The sequence below is a fragment of the Antrostomus carolinensis genome, unplaced genomic scaffold, assembly GCF_000700745.2.
Source record: "Antrostomus carolinensis isolate BGI_N321 unplaced genomic scaffold, ASM70074v2 scaffold5551, whole genome shotgun sequence".
In the NCBI taxonomy this organism is placed as follows: domain Eukaryota; kingdom Metazoa; phylum Chordata; class Aves; order Caprimulgiformes; family Caprimulgidae; genus Antrostomus; species Antrostomus carolinensis.
The window spans coordinates 45,935-70,900 of record NW_010294682.1 but is presented as its reverse complement, the minus strand read 5'-3'; the positions used below and the strand labels follow the sequence as shown (position 1 = coordinate 70,900).

The following is a 24,966-nucleotide window of genomic DNA, read 5'->3' as shown; positions in this document are numbered from 1 at the left end:
TATATATATATATATATATGTAAATTATTGTAATATTGAGTATTAGGAGACTAAAAGAAGAAAAGGAATAAAGTAAATCCATGGCAGATTTAGGGGTACAGTTAATAATTCAACAAGCATTACATGCTGTTCCATCCTGTTTACTGCATGGATTCCCATAGACTATATTGTCAACAACCCTGTGGTCTACACTTGTAAAGGCTTTAAGGTCATGTGCCATACCTTGAGGATCAAGTTCCATCATGGGTGTCTCTTTTACATCCTTTGTATTCTATTAGTAAAAGCAGCTGAGCATCAGTAGTAAGCTATATCCTGCCCCTGACAAACTGGGAGATTTTTGCCTGCATATAGACATGACTTTAAATCAGTAGTAGTTCAGTGATTAGGCCGTCAAAACATGGTCTCATAATATTTTTTGAGTGATTGATGGAGATTTCCCATTTTAAAAGTTCAGGATTATTTTGTTGTTGTTGTTGTTAATAAAATGCTGTAAGTTTTTTAAAAAATGTATTCCTACTATTAATTCTGACAGTTGAGTTATAGGAACTTTTCTGTCTATTTAATTGTATTTTTAAAAATACAAGTGAAAAGAGAACTCTAGAAATCAGAAGAGATCTCTGGAGCCTTCTGCAAATGTCATATCCTGAAAAATGAAAGTTTATCTGTCCTAAATAAAAGTCTATCGTTGCTACAGTTGTGAAAAATTCCAAGTGAACTAAGTTTAAAAATTGAATGAGACTCAGTCATGGACTTAAAGATATTCACAGTATGTTTGAAGATTAGCACTGAGTTACAATATGCCTTTCCCAAATGCATTAGCAATCTTTAACTTCAGTTTATTTGAAAACTTTAATCAAAGCAAGATAAGCACAAAAATCTTAAAAAAATGTTTATTGAAAATAGTAGATTTTAGTGCAATTAAAACAGTAAGAGGTGATATAAGGATAATTTCAAAAAACCTAAAACTATATAGATCTTTATCTACTACTGTGCTAGAGATCATTGCTCAGCTACAAACTGCGTTGCCTGGATGTCTGAGGCAGATCCTGTGTGCTCAGACTAAGATTTGGAGGAGGCTCCTGTACCTCTGAAAATTTCCAAATGAGGCTACTTTACCATATATCCAAAATTAATTTGGCACAGTGTTGTCAGTGCTTCTCTGTATTAGGTCACCAGAAAATAATTAAATCTTAAGTAAATATCTATTTGATTTTGTTTCATTTGTTTACTACTTAATATTAGAATGCAGCAATCCTGAAGGACACTAATTTTTATCCATCTGAATGAAGAGATGGATGTTATCAACTTGAGGAGATTGTGTTTCAATTTATGGCTTTTCTTGTGTCTTGCAATCATGTGGATTATAGTAACAAATCCAGGATACATTTTCTCATACTTTTCAGACTCATCAGCAGTGCAGCGGAAATCTAATTATAGTTTTGTTGTGATGATTTCTGTTCTGAAGGGAGTTTAAAACGAGCTACGTAAACAGAACTATGTAAGTCGAGTGTGAAAAAAAGTAAACTAAGGAAATAATGATTAATATTTCTACATGTAGATTGCGATCTGATGTTAAAGTGATACCTAACACAGAAACTTAGTCCAAAAAGCGTTACTGCTTGTGCTGATGAATACTTGCTATGTGTTTTGATCTTCTTGGCAAGGCTACTAGTGTGCACTCTTTTGGCTGGGGTGTGCCGTCTCTGGTCCCGGAGCTAGTTAGTCAGGCGTTGCCAGAGCTGCAAAGCCCTCATGCTGCTGTAGTGGCCACCTGATAACTAGGCAGCTGACTACCTGGTGGTACTTCATCCTTGTGTTAGGTGCTCCTCAGGTGTGATGCGGCTGGGGAGGTAGCTCTGCAAGCCATCCAGGAATGAACTGCTGGAAGAGGACATGCCGTTCTGTGTACAACTGGCTGTAGTATCCAGAAGTCAGTGTCCTCCTGTGGCCAGGTTGGAACCTCCCTTTGCCCTGTTCACCCTGCTGGCAATCCCCTCGTGGAGGTAGAGATCACATCTGGTTTTGGTGACAGAGAAACCGTGCCGATCCAGAGTACTGTCTGTGCTACTTGCTTGCCAAAGTGCAAAATCCAGGGTTTTCAGTGCAACTTCCAGGTGATTTCCATAGTCACCAAGAAATACCTACATATACAGAGTTGTTCATTGTTTTTCTTTGTGTGAGGTCCATCTAGCTCAGATGTACACAGGCAACATCTGAGGAATCCCAATTCTGAATTTTCATTTAAATGAAAAGTTTGCTATTTCTTGAACACTATCTCTGCAGAGGAAGCTTTATGCATCTCAGGCAGCAAAAATGTAGTAAATGCATTATCAGATATTTGGGGGATCCAGTGACAGCTATACAGTCATTTGAGAATGTCGGTGATTCCTATGGAGGTATTCCTTTGAGGATATACTCTGGACTGTTCATATATTTCACGAATATCATAATTTCACAGTAAATCACAAAATCATGAATATGTTTACTGCGTATTGTTTAATGAGTTTCCTCTAAGTTGTCAAAAATGATGTTTCCTGAAGATTGCAGTCCTTTCAACTTACCTACATTTCAGTATTGTTTGTACATTGTTTATTTTAGCTTTGGCCATTATGAATAATCATCTCAAATTAATGCCATACCCAAGCTATTTCAGCATGCATTTATTTAGAATATTGTTCTTCATTATAAAGTTCTTGGATCTGCGTGGGTAGAATAAAATCTTCAGGGAGTTCAGAGCTGGAAGTGACCTCAGTCAGCAGAAGTTCAGCTTCGATTTTCTGCTCCTTTAAAGCCTACCGATTCAACCAGATCTCCCACCTTCAAAAACTTCTGTGAGAAAAATCCTCTATGGCATTTTAAGTGGATAATTGATAGTTCTGCTTACTAATTCTGTGTTTGTTTCCTAGCTGGGCTCCAGGACCACATTTTCCAGCTGTCTTCACTAAAAAAGCTAGGGGCATAAAAGTTTTGCAGATGTTAGGCACAGCACTCACCAATAACCTCGCTGAATGAAAGGAAGGAGACAGCCTTTCTTCACAGCTCCTTTCTTCCATTCCTTCCTTTCTGACAGTACTGTTGCATTTTAATCAACCCTGTGCTAGTCTCAGACTGAAGAAACCTTCCAATTCCATTTCATTCCTAAGTTTGTAACATGTAAAATGATATGAATGAAATTTTCCATTATTTGCATCTGACTGAAGATGCAGCCTGCTCCTCACGTTTTCCTGATCTCCAGGAAAAATGAAAATACTGAAGTTTCTAAAGCAGGCATGTTCATTATTTTTCAGGAGCGAGTTGTATCTTTAGATGCTCAGTTCTGTCCCTTGATTCTGCCCAAAATATTATATCTGCCTTTGCCCATTCTATTTTAAAATTTAGAGATTCAGACAATTTATTTTTCCTCTCTTTTTAGTGAAAGACTTTTTAAATGTCTTCTGCTTTTCCTGTAAGTCTATTGTTGTCCTGCAATAGGAGTGAGAATAAGCTCCATGGGACACTTGCCATTTGCACCCTTATTTTTCTCTTGCGTATATGTAAGCCATCTCGAGGCTGCATAAGCTTGTTCATGCTGACCTATATAATTTTTTGTTTGCTTTTACAGAGTTTTTGTAAGAGTTCATCATAACTGTTTATAACAGTCCTAAACTTTCTATTAAATAAAATTTCAACAGGTGACTGTCCTAGTTTCAAGGTTGCTTCATAGCGGTGAGTCTGAATTCAATTGGCTTTTACACATTTTTTATCAATTTTGATGCTGTTTTCTCTGGACCATTAAATATTTACTACCTTAGATTATTAATACAGATCTGTTTAAAATTATATTATTCTTTAAAATGTTTAAACATGTATTAATCAAACTGTCATTACCACACTTGGTATTTCATACCAAACAAATATTTTTTTTTTTTGTGAGATTGCATGTTTAGCATTTGCATTCCCTAACAGAACCATTTCTGGAAAATGGGAGTAATATCCAAAAACAATATGTAACTTTATTCCAGCATACACAAACAAATCTGTGCCAACCTTGAATCACAGATTTAACTGTTTTGTTTCACAGTTTCTGATATTTTTATGCATTTAATGTATTTCCTCTTTTTAAAATTACTTTTTATTTTTGCCCTTGTTTGACCCCCATGTCATGCAGTGCTCTAATTTTTTTGTGTGTTTTTTCATACCTTCATGCTCTTTAGGTATGTACTTCATTGTTGATTCAGTTTTTACATTTTAGGAATAACCAGTTGAGCACTTCAAATAAAGTTTCATATTTTAATCTGAAAAATTCAGGTTAAATAAATTCAAATTCTCATTCAGAGCTGGTGCAGATATTTCATGTGTAGGACAGCCAGTATGAATAGGGGTTTTTTGTGGCCTCTACAGCAACAGTGCATTAAAGCTGTGTCTTCTTGGGCATGTTTACATGTCCAGCGTTGGATTTTCATACTTACTCTTTGTTGAAAGCTCTGTACCTGTTATCTGCTCCTTCTCCTTTCTATTCTTACATGGTTATAAAAACATACAGTAATTACTGAAACAGGATTTTACCTGTTTTCTTTTGATTATCACTAGACTTGAAGTGGGTTTCTTCGAGCTCTTGCCTTCCATACCCAGGCTGTTTGATGAAGGCTAGAGCAGATGGAACACTGTTCTTTAATGAGTTCATTGTCCCCTGATCCTCGCATCCCTGTCCCTGTGGTACACACTCCTGAGTATGTCCTCAACATATGAAAGACAGAATGATTTTATAATCTCATTTCTTCAGTCTTAAAAATGATATTTTTTTTGTACACACATATACATTGCTTATGGCTTGTCTTCTCATCTGCACATTTCTCATTTGTTGTTCTTGAATGATTTGAGAATCTGAAAGATTAAATAGTAACTTAGAGTTTTCATATTCTTTGACTGTTCTCCCTCAGGAGTGAGGGGCTTAGAACACTGTGTCTGTATAGACTCACATAAATGGAAGCCCTATATATTTTTAGTGGGTGTTTTTCCTGTTAGTACTAATGCATTTACATTTTATTTCTATGCTTGTTTTTTAAATAAAAGTCTATGCCTCCTGAGGGGTGAACTAACATTTTCTGATTTTTATAAGCCTCTCCTCACACTGGTATTGTCTGTAAACACTTGAATCCTTCAGGACCAAAGAATGGAACTCAGTGTCAGTAAACAAATCACGTTTATTGCCTCCTAAGTGTTTACACAATGACAAAAATCAAGCCCTCAGGGAATCGTATTGTAAAAAGGAACAGTTGGTTTAAATTAGGTTTCCATGTGAATTATAGCTACTTTTTATGGATGTTGTGGGAACATAAACTGGAAAGAAAGTCTGCACACTGATAAAATGATGGTTTGATTTTTATTTTTTTAAATACAAACAGAAACATGTACTAAGTTAATTTCTGATTCTGGCATTAAATAATCACCAAACAGAAGTTTATAGTATGGTTGGTCACACTTAGGAAGGTGGGGTGTTTTTTTGTTTACTTCTTTTGTGATCTGGCCAATAGATAATGTGAATTATTTTAAATGTTCAGTGCACATAGGAATTAGCAAATTTGTACACTAAATACAAATATCAATTTTGTAAAATAAAGCAACAATAAAAATTCCAATTTATCAACTTTCACTGTCCATATTGTAAGAGCAAGGGTTACTCAGTGTGAGGCTGAGATTTGTAAGCTATGTTAAGGACAATTTCCACTGCAGGTCTCTCTGGCAGCTTTAGAAATCAGTGCTAGCTTAAGCTGTTCATTTTCTTCTGTGGCCTGAATGTATATTCAGAATATATTATATTATGATACAGTAGGGTTTTTTTTGTTTAGTGTAAGTATTTCTAAAGTAGTTAATGATTTAACTGTTGTAACATGAGTATGTCTGTGTGTAAGGTGTGTTTGCAACACATACGTGATTTGACTGCGAGTGTATGAGCAGAATTTTGGCTGATACCCTCCTGGCGGAAGGAAACCAAAAAACCCACGTTATCCATCAAGTATGCGTGAATGTTCCAAGTAACATTGCTTTGGCTGACTGTACTGTCCATTTTATTTTAAAAGGTGAGTTCGTGGGTTACCTGGCTGATCCTGACTGCAGGTTCTATGGAGGAGAAACGAGAAGTCTTCTCATATTTAGTACATGTGGCAAAATGCTGCTGGAATATGGGCAACTACAATGCTGTAATGGAATTTCTGGCAGGGCTAAGGTATTGGCAACTCTTTTTTAAAATTGCTTTTCAGTGATAGATTACTCTACAGCTTCTGTTAAGCAGATGTCTCTGGAGAACAATGGACTAAACAGAAATCCATGGCTAAATCACATCAGCTCACCCTGTGACTTCTACTAATCCCTTTTGTAAAAACGAAGCATGCTAAAAGCCATTTGTTCCAAATGCTCTGGAGACACCATCGGTTTTCCTGGTACATGCTAAATATATTACGCTAGAAAACATACTTCTTTTTTTATTAATGTGAAAAGAAGATGGGAAAGCAGTTGTTGATTATCTAATCAACTAAAACTAATGTAACTTGAAGTCTTTGAATTGGAGTTTCCAGAACACAAGTGAAAAGTAATTGTGGTAATGTTCTAAAAGGGTCAGTCTTAAATTGTAAAAAAAAAACCAACCAAAAAAACAACCCAAACCAACCAAAAAAACCAGACAACCCAAACCAACAAAAACTCACAACAAAACAAACAGCTGTCTCCAGGAGAAATACTGAGTATGGAGTTAAAGAGTTTGTTGCTAGCTTTCCTACAGAATTTCAGGGTCTTATGGGGCTGAGAGGGCAGGAAGGCAGTGCCTTTAGAGAGCAGCAAATTGGGCTGAACAGGGAAGAGTTAAAATCAGATTTCCCATCTCTTAGCTCTGACTCCCCTTGTATGTGGTGTTTGTGTAACAAAGCTTTAAAGTGTTTGCGTTGTCGCTCTTTGTGGTTTAGTAAGGATTCTCATTGAGCTATTTGTTTACATTTTTGGTATATAAAACACATTTGTAACACTCATAGATGGGGGAGTCTTTTTCAGCAGAATGTATCCACAGTCTCCAAGCCTTGTAAATCGTGAGGGAAAATGCAAAGCAAAGTAAGGGTTTAATTTTGTCTCTAATGCATCTGCGTAGCCCAAGGGAAAGCGAGGAGGGCTAGTGCTGGTTAGCAGTGTTTCTGGGACAGGGACAGAAAGTGGGGTTAAGGACATTGTACTGTTAGCATTTCTACAGACCTTTTGGTATGTCTGGTCTTGGGAGTGGGTACAAAGTTCATACCATTGCACAGACAGACAGCTCAGAAGGTGAGAGACCTCCCAATGGTACTTGCAGTCCTTGGAGCTCCATCAGGAGCTATATCTGTTTGAAATCAAAGATGCTTTCCATATGCAGCACTGCAATGGTGCCTGAGAGCTGGAACATGGTCCTGATTTATTTATTTCCATTAAAAGAAATAATTTATTTTGTAAGTGAAACGGGGGGGAGGGGAATCAATGTTAATGATTTTAAATTATTTTAAAAAAACACCCCTTTTGCTAACATTATGGGTTGTTTATAATACAGCTAAAGGAATTTGTGATAAACTATCTGGTTTATCCTTATTCTATTTCCTTAATCTTTTCTTGTTTCTTCCCAGACCCTTATAAATTTAAGACAATGATACAATGAAAATGTTATCAAGTCTGCTTGTATGTCTTATACATCTGGGCTTTTATTAAAATATCAGATGTTACTCCAGTAGATCAGACTGCTTGTTTCTCTGTTTTAGGTTTTTATTTAATAATTCAAGGGGAGAAAGTGGTCCACCAACCAGAATCTTCACTAAAAATAGTGACCTTGGATTTCATTCATTCCTGAGAAATGATAATTTCCTCTATTACATATATGCTGCAAGTGTTGAACTTGAATGTGAATTGGTTTTAATTTTTTTAATAAATTTTGGTTTTGCAATAGATCAAGAAAAGTTTTAAAAATGTGGCAATTTATGGACCAGTCTGATATTGAAACCATGCGAAGTCTTAAAGATGCTATGGCACAGCATGAATCATCATCTGAATACAGAAAAGTGGTCAACCGGGCACTCAATATTCCAGGCTGTAAAGTTGTTCCTTTTTGTGGTGTATTTTTAAAAGAGCTTTGTGAAGTTTTGGATGGAGCATCAAGCCTCATCAGACTCTGTCCACGATATAACTCCCAGGATGAAACATTAGAGGTAAATGAGATTGATATTCTAAGAGGTTATGTTCATAGCCATCCAGTGCTTTATTTTATATTATTTTATTTTATAGGATTTATTATTTTATTATGAATGCATCATCTAATTAAAGTTTTCTAAACCAGACTGTTACCAGACTGTTCAGTTACGTGGGCCTCAATTTAATTCCCATAGTTACTGTAGCAATTTAGGTTTGGTTGTTTATACCTAGTTCAGTGTTGGAGTACTGAGAAATTAATGTTAGTACCAAAAGATCGTGTTTATACTTTGGGTAAAGTAAGTATATAAATCCTTAGAGATGAAACTGTTTTCTGTTAAATGCTCTGACCTTCCACTTAACTCACTGGGAATGGAAAGGTTTTCAGTTCCTTAAAAACAGAATTCAGAAGCTCAGTGGATCAAGCTTTTCCTTTTGAAAAGAAGCAATTTCTTTGAGTTTTATCATTTCGGTTTTAAAGCAGAAATGCCCCTGTTACATGAAAAGATTAAGACTGAGAATTAAAAAAAAAAATAATTGCAGGAGTTATTGTAACTTCTGTTACTTGATTTATGCAGTGATTTTGTCTGTTTAGGATTGGAAGTAGGTACTACATCCTATCAGAAGTGAATAGGGAGTATGTGCTAACTATTCTTAATTCCTGTAAAAATTTCTCTAGTAAGAAGTAGATGACACAATATTTTATTTATTGCTATACTGATCTTTTAGATATCTCTAGTTTGTTTCAGATTACAGTGGACAAGATAATTTCTTGCAACGTGTAGGCCAAGATGGTTTAAATAATCCAGAAAAAGAATCAACAGCAAACAGTATATTTCAAACTATTCGGAGCTGCAATCGCAGTTTGGAATCTGAAGAGGGTGAAGATAATTTTAGTGAAGGGAGCAATTCAAGAAAAAACTCTTTGAAGGACAAAACCCGGTACCAGTAGGTCTCATTTAATTTTCTGTCATCACCTGTATATTTAATGATTTTAATCTTTAATTTCCTTTTACCAAGACTTGCTTTTAGGAATAAGGGTGACTTTATATCTTCCCTTGTATTTATCCTCTTCCAATTCAGAACTTTTACACCCTGGACCTATGCTAAGTATCTGATATTCAAATGCTTGGAAACTCTCCGTATAGTTATATTTTCCCTTATGACGTAACTACTTCCTCTCACTATAAGGGTAAATCCTTTTCGTCTTACACAGAGAGCTTTAAAAATCCACAGTTGCAATTACAATTTTGATCTCTGGTGACAGGAATAGCACCAGGACATATCTGTTATCAGAGCTCAGAACATTATATTCTGCACACTCGGCAACATTCTGCCCTCTTCAAAACAAAGGTTATTTATTATCCTTCAAAAGACCTCTACTTTTAAGGACATGTTCATTTGAAGCTTTTAAGTTATGTCCAGAAAACATTTGTAAGTCATTACACATTTTGACTTTTCAGGTTGCTGCAGTCCTGCTATTTTGCATAGAAGTTTACTTAATTGTGCCCCACGTAAAAGCTCGGTGTTCAATTATCTCAGATGTTCACTTTGAAGACCTGATATATTCTGTGCTATTCACCAGCAAGAAATAGGGTAAATGCAAAGTTTAAGGCATCACCTGATCTTCTAGAATGTTGCTTTGCAGTGAAGTTTCACCCCATATAGATATAAGTGGTTCAGCTTTAAACTAAGTAGCCATGTTGAAGTACTTCACATTAAGTAACACAATTGTACTGTTCAAAGGTGAAGCGCTGTAAAATTACATGAGAGTTTGCATAAAAGAGCATGCTTAGGTCACTGCTTGAGGTATTTTATTGATAATGTGTATCAGAAATATCCATATGTTCAGAAGTATCCAACATATTTCAGCTACTTCCACATAAAATCTAATAAGTGACTGCCTGAGAAGGAACTACCATCTTCCTGTTTTAAATGCATTTATTTCATTAACATGCATTTCTAAATTTCATTTCAAATAAATAATCATTATTTCCTGAAAGAATGGTTTCTAATAGAATTATTCACATCTGGCTTTAGTTACTTCTGGAAAGTGGAGCAGTAGATTAAGCCAAGACAGTCCCACTTCTCTGTCCATTTATGTTGTCTCTTGACTTCCTTTAGTTCAAATGCTTTCTTCCAGGAATTATTTTTGTTAATTAATATGCTTTAAAATCAGCTTGCAACTCACAGTCACAATCAACATTTCACTTGGATGAACCAAGTAGAATTTAAATACAAAAGAACAATAAGTAGAAAATGAAGTTCTCATTCGTATGTGTTTATGAAATCAGTTCTTGGTAAATCAGTTACTTATGCTTTATATTTAAATATAATCTAGTAAATTCCACTCTAATTAAAGTAGGAATTAAATGCAAAATAGAAAGCTAATATGACACTGAAATGAAAGTTTAAAATTTAAATTAACAAAGCTGCAGATAGATATTTAAAGTTATGTTTCCTGATTCAAACTACTAACTACTTGTTTATTAGTACTGATTTTAACACTATAATGACTTGTAGAAAAATACTTCTGGATTGATTTAGCTCAAGTACCTCATAGATTTGAAATTCCTTATTCACCTGCCATCTCTTTCCTGGGCATTCAGAGAGCTGGGAGAGGTACAGGAGCAAACTGCTGCAGAGGCAGAAGAGCCATATTCTGTTGTCCCTGTTGTATAGAGGCTGCAACATTTGGTTTATTTTTAGCGCTGTGAACAACTAAAGAGTTCTGAGAAAGAAACCTAGGTCTCTTTCTTGTGAGACCTAAGTAATATTTGCATGCAATATTAAAAATCCAAATTATATAATAATTATTTATTACCTGATAATTGTAGTAATGTGCTTATAAAGGCAGAAAAAATACACTGTACAACATGTTTCGCATTACTTTAAAATTGCAGGGAAGATTTTCAATTAGTATGCCTCTTGCTGATTTGGACTAGTATTGTGGAACATGAAACCACCAAAGCTGGTGGATTAGTTTGATTTGGAGCAAATTAAAGGCATCTAATAAAATCAGTGAGTAGTGGGTATAATTACTTTCCCAGTCATGTTGACAATACACTCTTGTCACCCTGTAATCAGTGACCTGTCTAATCACCTTGAATTTCTGTATATGCCATAAATATCAAACTTGAATCATTATTAGAACTCTGTCTTGACAGTTCTCAAATATATAAAGGTAGGTAGGAAAAGACAAAAAAAAAAGCAAGTTTGAAATATAGTTTTTATAGAATTGTTAATCAAATAACCTATTAAGATGCTCTAAACTTTGACACATTGCTGTATTACCTTGATCTCATTTTCACTTTTAAGCTTTCCTAATTGCAGGAAATACCTTTTAAAATAATAGAGGAAAACCTCAGTTGTTTGTTTGTTTTTTTTTCTTTTCATATCACATGCAGTTTTCCCCTCTAAAACTGCAATCCATTTTAATGTTTCCTTTATCCTTTCTTTTCATTTGCTTGCATCTCAGTGCAGCGCATGTAAAGAAAGCTTCTGATTCAAACTGAGTTCTGTAAGTGTGTTCTCAACAATTGATAGCTGTGTTGCTTTTGACAGCTCATCTCAGAGGTTATGATTCTGTATATGATTACATGTGTGTGCTTGGCTTACCTGCTCCTTGTACATTTTAATCTGCAGTATGCCAGTGCTATCAGATGTGATATAAGGCATAAATGAAGCTCAACCATTCCTGTCTCCACTCTACTAGACTCCTCCAGCCATGCACATCTAGTCTCAGAATATATTTTCTGGCATTTTTGCAGACACTTACTTGATTGTTTTCAGGACATGGGGGAGAAAGAGCTACTTTAGTTGTTTAATTTGAAAATCTTAATCTTGCATAATACAGGTAAATTTTTTAATATACATGTGACTCATAAGTTTATACCAGCTCAGTTATAATGTATGACCTTTATTTTTAGGAAGGTTTCTTAAGGAAGTAGAGATACAGTTAAGGCTGATACAGTTATTCTGCCTTTTTCAGTCCCCTCATCACAAGTAAATCCTCAGCCTGTCTGCCACTTTTAGCTATATTTGTCAGAGAGGTAGAGGTCTCATTGATTAATAAATTCATAAAGGAATCATTAGAATTGGTGTATGGAATAAGGGAAAAAATAAAATAAATTAGTGTCCGGGGGGAGAAAAGAGTTTGAGGAAGAGCTAATGGTTATCGGTGCTGTTTAGCTTCGGGAGTTAGTACATGTGACTTGGAACAAGTCACAACATGAATTGTCTTTTGCTCAGCTGGTACGACACGGGCAGGAGCTGAGAGTACTGTGGCGACATGAAGGGGAAACACTGAGGGTATTAGGACAAAATGCCTTGAAAAATATAGAGAGGAAGCTGGTTTGCATTTTGTTGGCTGGATATCCTTAGGAAAATATGGTTCATTAGTTCTGCTGTACACGGAACAGTTGGCTCTTTTGTGTTCATTAAAGCAGTGTCAAAATATTGAACATTTGTTTATTTATACATGTTAGAAGCTTCTGTAGGGAAGAAATTTTATTTGAACTACCTCATTTAGTTCAGTATTGTTGCTCTCTACCTACTGTTCCTAATTATGGTAAAATATTTCAAAAATTTTGGTCGCAGCATACAAGTTTCATGTTAATATTTTGCTTAAGAAAAATTATATTTTCTAATGGAAAGTATCCGATAAAATTCTTACTGCGTTCTTATGAGGAAGGCATGTATTTTAACCACTATTTTACAAGTATTAATTAGAAAATTATATAATGTGAAAGGTCTGCACATTAAATCAAAAATAGAACAGAGATTAGAAGTCATGTCTTCAGTCCACAAGATCCTGCTAATAGTTTCCACATATGGTACTTGATACTTCCACTGAAGTGATCTTATGCTGTGAATTTAGAAACTGGAATCACTTGGCTTTAAGATCCAAACTGAAGTTTTTTATTGTTAATGTAATGTTTGGAAAGTTGTAAGAAAATACAATTACATTGTTACAGGAGTTATAATTAATTGTAGCAGCATCTATTAATTAATTCAAAACTGCAATAACATAAATTGTAATACTGTAAAAACTACAGATGTTCCTGTAATTCCAAATTATATAGTGACAACAGTATTCTTTTTATTTAAACTATAGCAGAAAAAAATATTCATTAATCATAGCATAAATCAGCACATATATCACTAAATGTAAGTCTCATCTTTGTTCACGTACAGATTTATAATTGGAGATCTTTCAGATTCTGAAAGTGATATATTTGAGCAGTTGAAGGAGTGGGACACAAATTCAACAGAAGAGCAACAAAAGGCTTTCTGCCATGGGATAGAACTCATTCCCTGGTATGTGTTATCTATAAGGGCTGATGTCCATCAGTTCATGCAACAAGGGGCAACCGTCATTCATTACGACCAGGAGACTCATCTCTCGGCGCGTTGCTTTCTTCAACTTCAGCCTGACAATAGTACTTTGACTTGGACAAAACCCACAACAGTTTGCCCTGCGAATGCTAAGGCAAAACTGAGTGTGCTGAGTAATACTGCTGAGCTTGGTAAATACCAGTTTCTTGGTAACACTGGACTGGTGGAAGGTTTTTTGGACTTGTTTTCAGCCAAGGCTGTATATATGGGACACTCTGGCATTGATATGCACACTGTGTGTGTTCAGAATAAACTTTGTAATATGTCCCTTGAAGAAAATGGTATAACACTACTTTATGGACTTCAGACTACTGATAATAAGTTGCTGCACTTTGTTGCTCCAAAATATACTGCCAGAATGCTGTATGATGGATTGCTGGAGTTGACTAAATCTGTAAGAAAAATGAGGAGATTCCCTGATCAAAGACTACAGTGGCTACGGAAACAGTATGTCAGCCTTTACCAGGTAAAAGATGCTCTGATTTTGTATAAGTTCAAAGATGTCAACAGCTTAATGTAATGCAATCAGTTTCTATTATAAGTAAGCTAAGATTAAAGATGAGTGGCAAATCGCCAACTTTGTAACATGACTTAAGTCAATAAGATCTGATTCTCTACATAATGTTCTGTCAAATCTTGCATGTTTTCAATACACTAAAGTTATTTTTTTTTTATTATGAAGCTCTTCATATGTTTGGAATTTTGGAATAAGTATTTTATTAAAGAAAAAGCAATAACTGTACTTGAAAAGGGTACTGAAATACTGAGTGATGAGAGTCAGGGCCAAAAAAACCCCCAAAATCGCAAACAAAATAGCCCTTTGGTATTCATGCAGTAATTAAAAATTGCCTCCTCTTGATGTTTTGTCTTTCATTGGTTCCTTAGAGGTGTCTATATTATTACTTAAGAAAACGTGTCTGTTCTTATTCTCCTTGTTTTGTTAACACTGAGGATTTTTGTAGGAGGATGGAAGGTTTGAAGGCCCCACCTTGGCTCAGGCTGTTGAACTGTTTGGAGGCAGACGATGGAGTGCAAGAAACACAAGCACAGGGACTCTCACCAAAAGCGCTGAGAAACCTAATGTACAGAGAAACAACACTCTGGGAATAAGCACAGCTAAGAAAAAGAAGAAAGTACTCATGAGGGTAGAATGTTTTGTTATTCATGTATTTTGTTGCTTATCTGGCTGATTTGTTTCCTTCCTTCAGTTACTTAGTAGCTAACTGTATTCTGAATGAGAGAAAATAAATCTGATGATAATTTTAAAACTGTTTATTGCAGTTTCAGGTTTAGGGCTTATTGTTTTCCATGAGTTCAGGTTTATTTTCTCACATTTGAAGTGTTCTCAGGACATATTTGCACTGGGGCTAGCAGAAAGGGACAGAATCTTGTTCAGACCTTTAGGTGCTACCTCAGTGCAAAGGTAAAATATTGGTAATAATAAAAATATTAACATGCAAAATGATGTTTGGAGGCTGATGTCAATTTCTTTGCTCCTTTTTCTTTTCATGTTCCCAAAAACATCACCAGTTATTCTGCCTCAGATTAGCACACAGTTTTATCTTACATGGCTAAGTTATCTGGACTTTGTCTGGCATTCTCCTCTCTTTTCCTGGACTCAACCACTTTCAGCAACAGCCAGGAAAGAGGAAAATGCAGGGACTAGCAGCTCTACGCTATCTACGTGTTCTACTGGGCAGTCAGAGGAGATCCTCAAATTACAAGATCCGTCCTCGTTAGGGCTCCTGTGCACCACAGAATCACACAGAATCACAGAATGTTAGGGATTGGAAGGGACCTCAAAAGATCATCTAGTCCAATCCCCCTGCCGGAGCAGGAACCTAAATGAAAGGGGTCACAGGTGGCTTTTGAATGTCTCCAGGGAAGGAGACTGAATACTGACACCAGCAGAATAGTGTAAAACCAGCTGCACCACTTTAGAGAGCAGCGATTGCTGTCGTCTTCTGTGCAATGTGAAACTGAGGTTAACACCTGATGGTCCCACACTTCTTTATGTGTCCTGTTTAAGTTGTCTCTTTTCTATTTAGATGGCTTCACTGACAGTGCAGGTATCAGCCTTACAGGAGTCTGTTTCATAAGGAATAGCTGAACCATTTTATCTCATGGTTTTGTTAGAGATTGCACTGATAAAGAATGAGATAAAGAATGGGATAGTGGTTTTCGGATGCTTATTATGGTGCTTATTATTTCTAGGGTGAAAGTGGAGAGGCCGCTGATGATGAAATGGCAACTCGGAAGGCAAAAAGCTATAAGGAATATCGTAATAGAAGTGGTTCAGATCCTCAAGATATTGATGAACAAGAAGAAGCAGGTAGATATGTTGCTGAAGTACTTAGAAGTCCTTCAGGTTTTTGCTTAAAGTCTTTTTATACAGATATTTTTTATGGTGTTAAAAATACATTTATGATATAAAACTACTTTTGTAGTTGAAACTCCAAGTGCTATAAACTTTTAAACTGATTTCTGTAGTTGTTCATTATAGTTCTACCACTTAGTTTCAGTAGCACTTCCTTTCCATTCAGATGAAATGGGTATATAAGTGTTGTTCAGAATGTATGTTTTTGATTGTCATAGGACAAATCTAGAATCCCTTTGGTGTCTTACTACATGTTAATGAATTATGATATAGGTCTCTTGGACAACAGCATTTTTATTGAGCTAGATGTTGTAATTGTGCTGCAAACTTTTTTTTTCCCCATAGATCAAAATATTGTTATTAATGCTTCTCCATCTAACAACCTGCCATCAAGAAGAGCTTACTCTATGACAGTGTCTGGATCTCCTAATTTAGGAGCTACAACATCTTCACCAGCAAGACCAGTCTCCTCTCCTGTAATGTCTTCAAGCAAGAGCCAGTCTAGGTAAGGACAAAATTAATGCTTTGATTTAAAAAGAAAAAAGTTACTGTTACATAATTATCATCAAATGTGGGTTTTGTGCCAAATTGACAAAACCTGACTAAAACAATGACAGAAATGTCACTAGCCTTTTGATAGACATCTAAAATACATTGTAGAACAACATAGGACATTTAAACTAAAATGCTGAAACTGAACTGAATCTGAAGATGGCTTTGTAGCAAGTCCCTGAGCAGCATGATTCGGTTTTTCTGTTACAGAAGCAGATTGGAATGCTGTTCCAAAACTACACAAATATTGAGTTTAACTCTTTCTCCAGATCTTCTCCAAAACATAGCTATAGACATCTTCTGTATAATGAAAACCAACAGAAACATTATAGATACGTGAACTGAAGTTTTGAGGTTTCTCAGCACAAGTAATTTCTACCTGATGGATTATTAACTTTTGCTGATGTTCCTGGTGATGATTGCAGTACTGTCTCAGGGAACTGGAGAAACATACTTGGAAGTTTTCTTTTACAGGCCTCTTCTCCTTGAACATTCATTTTTTGTATCATTTAGGCAGTGCAAAAGGTCATGCTGTGGTTGTGCAGTGACATAGTGCACTAATGTATTAATTCTATGAATGATAATGGTGATGGTGATGGTAGTAGTTGTAGTAATAATAATATAACAACGATAATATGTCAGGGATTTGGATGGTACTTTATGACATACAAGAAGACAGTCTCAACAGAGGCCTCCCAGTGCCTTTTCACAGAATTAATACTGCAGTATGGTTATGAATATGAATCTTGGGGTTTCCAGGAGAGCAATGGTAAACAATGGAAGAAATTACTGCTGCTGGTAGAACATTATTTTTGAAGAAACATGTCTTATGTAACATTTTATGTTGTCTGTTTCTTAGGGATTTTTTTTTTTTACACTTAAATCAGTTGGGCTTTGAAATAGCTGTGAGTAGTAGAGCCACATGTGGACATCTGTGGTTGGCTGCTTCTCCTTTTAACACTACTTTCTGAGACTGTTACTATGGTCTTTCTTTTTTGTTCTTCACTGTCATTCACAACCACGGGATGAACATGCCAGACAAGGATTTATCTCTGTAAGACATTTCTCTTATTTTTTTTAAGGATTGGAGCAACTTTATTTTATATTAAACTGAAGAAATACTGCTTTACTACCTCTGGAAAATGCTTCTCTGCTTTGCAAATCTCTGTTTTGCTTTTATGCCAAAATAATTGTTGTTCTCTAAATGAGATTAAAAGGTTCAATGGAGAACTCACATTCCTGGGGGAAGGACAGCTAGTGTTTCTTGAAATCCTCTCAGTCCTGGCTTTCTGTACAGATCCCTGTACAGCTTAGCACTGTGGGCCTCCCCGAGTTGACAGATTTTCCCTGGCAAAGTTGACTGGAAAGTTGCTTGGTAGAGCTCTCCCCAGTTTGATACGACTCTTCTTGCTAGAATTTGCTGAGGATACAGCTGTATGGCTGTTTAATCTATCCTGAGGAAATCTTCCTCAGAACACAATGACATGTTTTATCCATTACCTTGATCCAGTTTTCATGAGCCATTAAGAGACTTGGAGCACTGGAGAGAGTTTTGTTCTTGGTATTTACCTTTTGGATCCTTGATAGGTCTGAATTGTACTTGACAGTTTTTTTGTGTGTGGACACTTCACATGTGCTAAAAGAAATAAATAATTGTAGTACCTCAACTGTGATCAGCAAGTTTAAGCTATCAAATAGCTGGCACTCTGTTTTGCTGCAGAGTCCTGTGATCATCCATCCTATATGTGTAATAATTCTCTCCTGGAATCTCTTTTAGAGTAAACCTGGTTTACTGGAAGCTGCTTGCTTCCAAGATGGAATTTAGGTGCAGTTCTGGGAATATTTGCTCCAGTGGCTTGTGTAATAAGGTCGTATGGATGGAAAGCTTATTCAGTTTCAAACCATCTACAATACTGTCTTATAAGATACACTCCCAGCAAGGATTGTACCTTCAGACAATCCACCTACAGTCATGGCTTGCCCTATTACTTTGTGTTACATTAAATAAATGGCAGTCTCTCAGACTTACTTCATCCACTTCAGACAGAACACACACTAAAAATGAAAATGGTGTCTTAGAGACAGGCAAGGACCATGGGGGGCCAAACCAGATCTGAGCCAATATCTGGGCAGTGCAGAGCAATGTGAACTTGGGCCTTTCTGCCCCACTCAGAAAAGGTGTCAGGATGGATGCCTTTAGCAGTATAGATATATATAACTGATGGAGGGGCAGACTGGAGCAGTGGTCCACAAGCTGTGGTACATCTCAGTGCAGTGTTCTTCCTGGAGGCTACTGCCCTTTACAGCAGTGATATACAAGTGAAGTAAGTTTGGGAATACGCACAGGCTGAACACAAACATCTTTTTTTTCATTTAGCTCCATTTTTGTTGTTAATTCTGCAGTCTTATAAAAATCAAGTTATATACCTAGCTATACCCAACCAGTTTTGCCAGTAAATAAATTAAGATTAAATTAAAATAAAGATTAAGAAGTATCAATTTTCCAAAGGAACAGAAAGTTGGAATGACCTAGATAATGAAATAACTTAGCAAATACAGGATCCACTGGGAGTGCTTGTATGCATTTGTATGGCTCTGCACAGATTAGAGCCAACAGAGTTTATTAATTCAGTTTAGCATCTGGATTTAAGCTCAAACACCAACAAGGCTCCATAGTTGGAGGCTGTGTTGAATATGAGCATGTACATGCTAGGTGAGTGCATGTACATGATCCCTCACAGAACCCAGAGCTTAGGAGAGCAGGGAGTAGAGGGTCCCACTGGGCTGTGCAGAAGCCTTTGCAGCACAGAAAGCTTAACTGGTAACAAGTGATTGTTAGCTGCAGTGTAGCAGCTAGGAGAAGGAAAGCAAGAGAGATTTCTAGTACCTTTTCTCTTTCTCTTGCCATATAATATGTGCATTAACTTTACCTGACCAGTAAATTAGATAATCTCCACCAAGTGAGAAGAACTAAGTAAAATAAAATTTCTTAAAGTGAAAAAAAAAAAATCTAAATATAAGTATAGCAATTTAAAAACAGGAGCACCTGACTATGTTTGGTTTTTTAAATAATAGTAATTATAATTACTACTGATAATAGTAACTCTTACAGGCAGAGAATGAAAAATGGTATTTTTACATATATAACTCACACACATGATATTCCTGACCTCCTCACAGATAATTTATGTTGAGAATAAATCCTTGTACAATCCAGATGTCGAGCTAATTTCCAAGCACAGGTAGCCTGCAGCTGTCTCCTGACAATCTTTCGAAGCAGATAGGTATGCAGCAAATTCCCAAGTTTTTTGGAAACCTATTGCCACCTGTAAGGTGGAGGAAGCAGGGGAGAGGGTGGTAACACCACTGGAAGATAACAGATAACAGGTATGGAAAATTAGAGATGGGGGCTTTTTTGCAAAGAGAGAGTTAAGTGCATCTCTCATGAGCTGTATTTAGGTATAATCCAGACTGCTACTAATTACGGTTTTTGGTGGTGGTGGTAGTGGGGTTTTGTTGGGGTTTCTGGCTTTTTTTTTTTTTTTTTCAACAACCTGTATTTATAACCCATGGACTGATTATGGAAGATACTCTTCAGTGATCAGATCCAGTGGAATGTTGAGCATTATAATCTGCTGCTGATCTTCCATTTGGTACTCTACAGTTCCAGTCTGTTTTCTGGAGTCAAGAGACTTTCCTCATCATGGTTTATTTTTCTTGTCTGATAAAAATGTTAGGAATGATTTTAGCTGAAAAGTTATATGTAATATGTCAGTACTTGCCATAGTGATGTCAAACAAATTGAATGTTATCAACTAAAGTAGATGTTATTTTAAAATACTTTAAAATCACATTCTGTTTAGAATTGCATGCATCCATCCCAGGCCAGGAGTGAATTGAGGTACCTGATCTAGCATATTTATGTAAACAGTCTTCTTGCAGCAGGTGACTGCAAATGTCTTTAGGAACACTGGACAACAAGCTGGTCCTGTTTTTCCATCACAGCTGTTGGAACTATTTGTACTGAACCTGGTGGCCAAATTAATAGATTAATGGATTTGTAGATTTGAACATTACTAAGCAATACAGTCTCACACGATCACCTAGTCTGATATTTTGAAACAAATACTGCAACTTCTGGAGTTAGCTATGGTTTAAACTAGACAATTCATGGTATTTGTGCTGGCTGCTTAGATCCCTCCCTTTTCAGGATGCTGGTGCTGGCAGATCCCCTTCCTGCAGTGTGTGTTCATTGGTGTTTAGGCCCAGGAAGGGGCTCAAGAGCTCAACCCATCATTGTGAATTAGTACGTGAAGTTCACTAAGGACTTGTTCATACTGCTCAAGGCATAGTTCATGGGGCCTAACTAGATGGGAGGTGGCTTTTGGAAATATACTGGTTCTGCTTCACAAACTTTGTTCAGCTGTACAACTTCGGTTAACAATTGCAGTTGTAAAGAAATTGGCTGGGCTTGGTATTAGTCAAGTGAACTAAAATAATTAGTACCGAACAGCTAGTTGTTTCTGTGATAATTTTCAGTTTTTGCTCTCAAGAAATTCCAGTCTGCTTTCCTTCCTTCAGCCCACAAAGCTGAAAGGAGGAAATCATTAGAACATCGTTTCTAGAAGGTAACGGTCTCCAGAGGCTGCTGTCCAAGCCTAAAAGAGGAGGACTGTAGCTTGACCTGTCTTTGAGGTATATGATGATAATCCCAACTCTTCTTGGGAAGTATCCAGGAAACCATGGGCTGGGAAACAATGAAAATTGAGTGCCAGAAAAGGGCAAAAGGTTTATGCTTCTTAAAATCTGCACCTTTAATGCTCCTAGATATAAGAAATGCCACGTGCATAAGGAAAATATTTTTCTTGCATATGCAGTCAGAATATTACTATTTTATTTTGACAACACAGAACTTTAAGGAATTCTACATCTGTTTTATTTTTCCCTTAGCAAATCTTCAACAAACCTCATAAATAGCCTCTGCTGCAAGAATACTGGCATTGTTTTCTTTAAAGGGAAAATGAGAATGTTTTTATTTGTGCCATTTTCATCAGGCCCTTTTGCACATGGAAGAGTTTTCAATAGCATGCATATACATTATTAATTCGGGCAAAGTTTGCAATTGTCTTGAGGGAAAACGATAGCTGCTATAAAACAAGAAGGTACAAACCATCGTTATGCATCTTATAAGATACTGCTTTATTTGCTTCTTCCAGATATTGGTAATAAATGCATTAAGGAGAGCACAGATAAAGTGTTAATGCAATAATGCGTAATATTTCAATAAGTACAAATTTAAGGTAACCAAACTACAGCAGTCTCTTTCTGATTTAGCACATGGAGCAGCAGTAGCTGGCATGGCCGCGTTAAAGGAGGAATGAAGGGGTTCCAGAACTTCATGGTGTCTGATAGTAATATGACCTTTGTGGAATTTGTAGAGCTCTTCAAATCTTTCAGGTAAAATATATTCTGTACTGATCTCATTCATCCAAGTTTATAAAAGAGCAAAAATTGAACTTTTCAACTCTTTTTGTAGTGTCCGTAGCCGCAAGGATCTGAAAGACCTTTTTGATGTCTATGCTGTACCTTGCAATCGATCCGGTTTAGAGCCTGCTCCACTTTACACTAATTTGAAGATTGATGAAAATAGCAGTGGATTCCAGCCTGATTTAGGTTTGTTCAGTTATTTGCCTTAAGAAAAAGTATCTTAGTCAGTCTCATAAAGAACTATCAGTTATAAGTTTATGTAGAGGATTGCTGCCATACCTCCACTGATACCTAGTTAGTAGGATGTAAGACAGTTCTTTGTTTCGAAATTAAGTGGGGGAAAAGTATTCCTGCTTTACGTTAGCCAGATATATTTCTAACCGATATAGCAGAGACATAAAACTTGTTGATGAGCAGCTGGGCCCAACACAAGCATCTGTATCTGCTTGCAGGAGCTCTGGAAGGGCTAAAACGCTGAGCAAATGTAGGGAGGAGAAATGAGGAGGCTGCACCCCATGTCTTATTTGGTTGTTTTTTTCTTATCCGTTTTCCTAGTAGATCTGCTTTATGTGCAACAAGAGCGACAGAAACTTCTGTTCCCCTTTACATTCCCCAGTTACCATAATCTAAGTCTGGAGCTTTGTCCACATTTAAAGAAAACAGTCTTTCTGCCAAGCAGCCTGTGAGGAGGGTACAGTACAATTGGCGTATGGGACTGGAAGAAGATAAATGGTGATCTCACAGGAAGGGCATGGGGTTGTACACAGTGAAGGAAAGGCTTTGAGGCAGTACGTGGTGGTGAGAGGAAGTAGGAGGGTCCTAGGCGACAGTGTGGGAGAGGCTATGAATCCATGTTACAGGTTCCAGGATTTTGTTTATAGTAATTGAACATTTGTAGTCTACTCCCACTGTTTTCATACACCTTTGATAATCTTTCTTCTATTAGCGAATAGAAAGAAGATGGTTTTGTTGTAATTTACTACATTAGCACTAAAATATTCAGTCAGATATTAATGTGTATTATACATTATGTTATATTCTATACAGTATATATAATACACATAATTATATAGCTTACATTTATATTTTCTTTTTTTTCTTTTAAGATTTGTTGACTAGGAATGTTTCAGACCTTGGTTTGTTCATTAAGAGCAGGCAGCAACTATCAGACAACCAGAGGCAAATATCTGATGCTATTGCTGCTGCCAGTATTGTAACCAATGGTACTGGAGTTGAAAGCACATCACTGGGAATATTTGGAGTGGGAATACAGCAGCTAAATGACTTCCTAGTGAATTGCCAAGGAGAACACTGCACCTATGATGAAATCCTCAGTATTATCCAGGTCTGTCATACAGACATCTTTTAATTCCTTTTACTTGAACTCTTTGTTACTTCTGTTTTCCCCACTAGTATTAGAATCATAGAATGGTTTGGGTTAGAAGGGACCTTAAAGATCATCTAGTTCCAACCCCCCTGCCAGCAGCAGGGACACCTTCCACTAGACCAGGATGCTCAAAGCCTCATCAACCTGGCCTTGAACACTTCCATGGAGGGGGCATCCACAACTTCTCTGGGCAACCTGTTCCAGTGTCTCACCACCCTCCCAGGAAAGAATTTCTTCCCTATATCTAATCTAAACCTACCCTCTTCCAGTTTAAAGCCATTTCCCCTTGTTCTATCACTACCTGCCTTTGTAAAAAGTCCCTCCTTGGCTTTCTTGTAGCCCCTTCAGGTACTGGAAGACTGCTATAAGATCTCCCCAGAGCCTTCTCGTTTCCAGGCTGAACAGCCCCAACTCTCTCAGCCCATCCTCGTGTTGTCCACCTTGTAGTCAGAATAGCATATGTGTGTGGATGTCTCCTTTCACACTGGTGTTGTCACTACAGTTTACCTGAATTTAAGATTTAATACTATCTTTATTCTGGGCTATAAAATTGTGCAGATGTCCATAAATATGCCCATAAAAAGAAGAAAAAAAAAAAAAAAAAAAAGGAAATAACAGTTTTATTGGCTATCCGGAAAGGGATGTCACCACTTGGGAAAAGTATTCACGACAGTACATTGTTTTCTCCTTGTCTGTGACCACTTTTGATAGAGCTTATGCCTAATTTGGAATTTAAAAACCAGTATTTCCACATATTTTTATTTTATTGTTAAAAATTTGCCAGAGCAAACATGGACATTTTATTCCCTTATGTGCAATGGCTGAAGTGATTAGAATGTAGAAAATTTTGAATTCTTTCAGACATACATATGTTACAAATATACTCCAAAATTAAGCCCCCACTTAGCAGTTAACAAAGGCTAAAACCTGTCTGTTTCAACTATCAACATGCAATATAAAATTGCAAAGTTTAAAAGATAGAAATTCTAAAGAAACGCCAAGTTAGCACACTACAAGTCTCTTTAATTCAAGATGGTTGTGTGTTGTATTTAAGCACAATAAATAGGAGAAGGATGCCTGATAATAGATCCTTTTTAATTTCAGCTAAAGTGATGACTCTGTTGTGAACAGGAGGCTGGATTAGATGACCTCCCAACATCCTTTCCAATCTGAATGATTCTATTATTTACAATTATGAGTTTAGTGTGCTTGTTTAGTGATTTGTAAAACAAGCGTGAGCATATTGCAGACACCTAATTACTTTATCCACAAAAAGACTGGTTTTACATACTAACTGGTTAATTAAAAAGACTAGATTATGAAAATAGGAAAAAGCCATATTTCTAAGAATTTTTAATTATTGTATATCTCTTAAATGTCTTCCTCTTTATAGAAATTTGAACCTAGTGTGAATATGTGCCAGCAGGGGCTGCTATCTTTTGAAGGATTTGCAAGGTAATTATTTACGTGTTCATAAATAAAGATGACAGCAGTGTATTGATGTTTGTATGGCAGTCACAAAATATTCAGCACAGCATAAAATTTCCTCACATCTTCTCACCTCTAGATTTTTGATGGATAAAGACAACTT

The 24,966-nt window shown here is 36.4% G+C and overlaps 1 protein-coding gene across 1 annotated transcript in view; it reads left to right on the top strand.

Annotated features, from left to right (window-relative positions):
* The first annotated feature begins 2,375 nt into the window (after positions 1–2,375).
* The window catches only part of PLCE1 (phospholipase C epsilon 1), a 45,167-nt gene continuing 22,576 nt past the window's right edge, over positions 2,376–24,966 (top strand). The window contains 15 exon segments of the mRNA XM_029087405.1: positions 2,376–2,396; positions 6,060–6,205; positions 7,937–8,195; positions 8,915–9,123; positions 11,654–11,695; positions 13,372–14,038; positions 14,535–14,717; positions 15,787–15,904; positions 16,295–16,454; positions 21,836–21,958; positions 22,038–22,174; positions 23,095–23,333; positions 24,769–24,830; positions 24,943–24,962; positions 24,965–24,966. The exon segment at positions 24,965–24,966 is cut by the window's right edge and continues 132 nt beyond it. Of these exon segments, the coding sequence (XP_028943238.1) occupies positions 2,376–2,396; positions 6,060–6,205; positions 7,937–8,195; positions 8,915–9,123; positions 11,654–11,695; positions 13,372–14,038; positions 14,535–14,717; positions 15,787–15,904; positions 16,295–16,454; positions 21,836–21,958; positions 22,038–22,174; positions 23,095–23,333; positions 24,769–24,830; positions 24,943–24,962; positions 24,965–24,966 (2,388 nt within the window).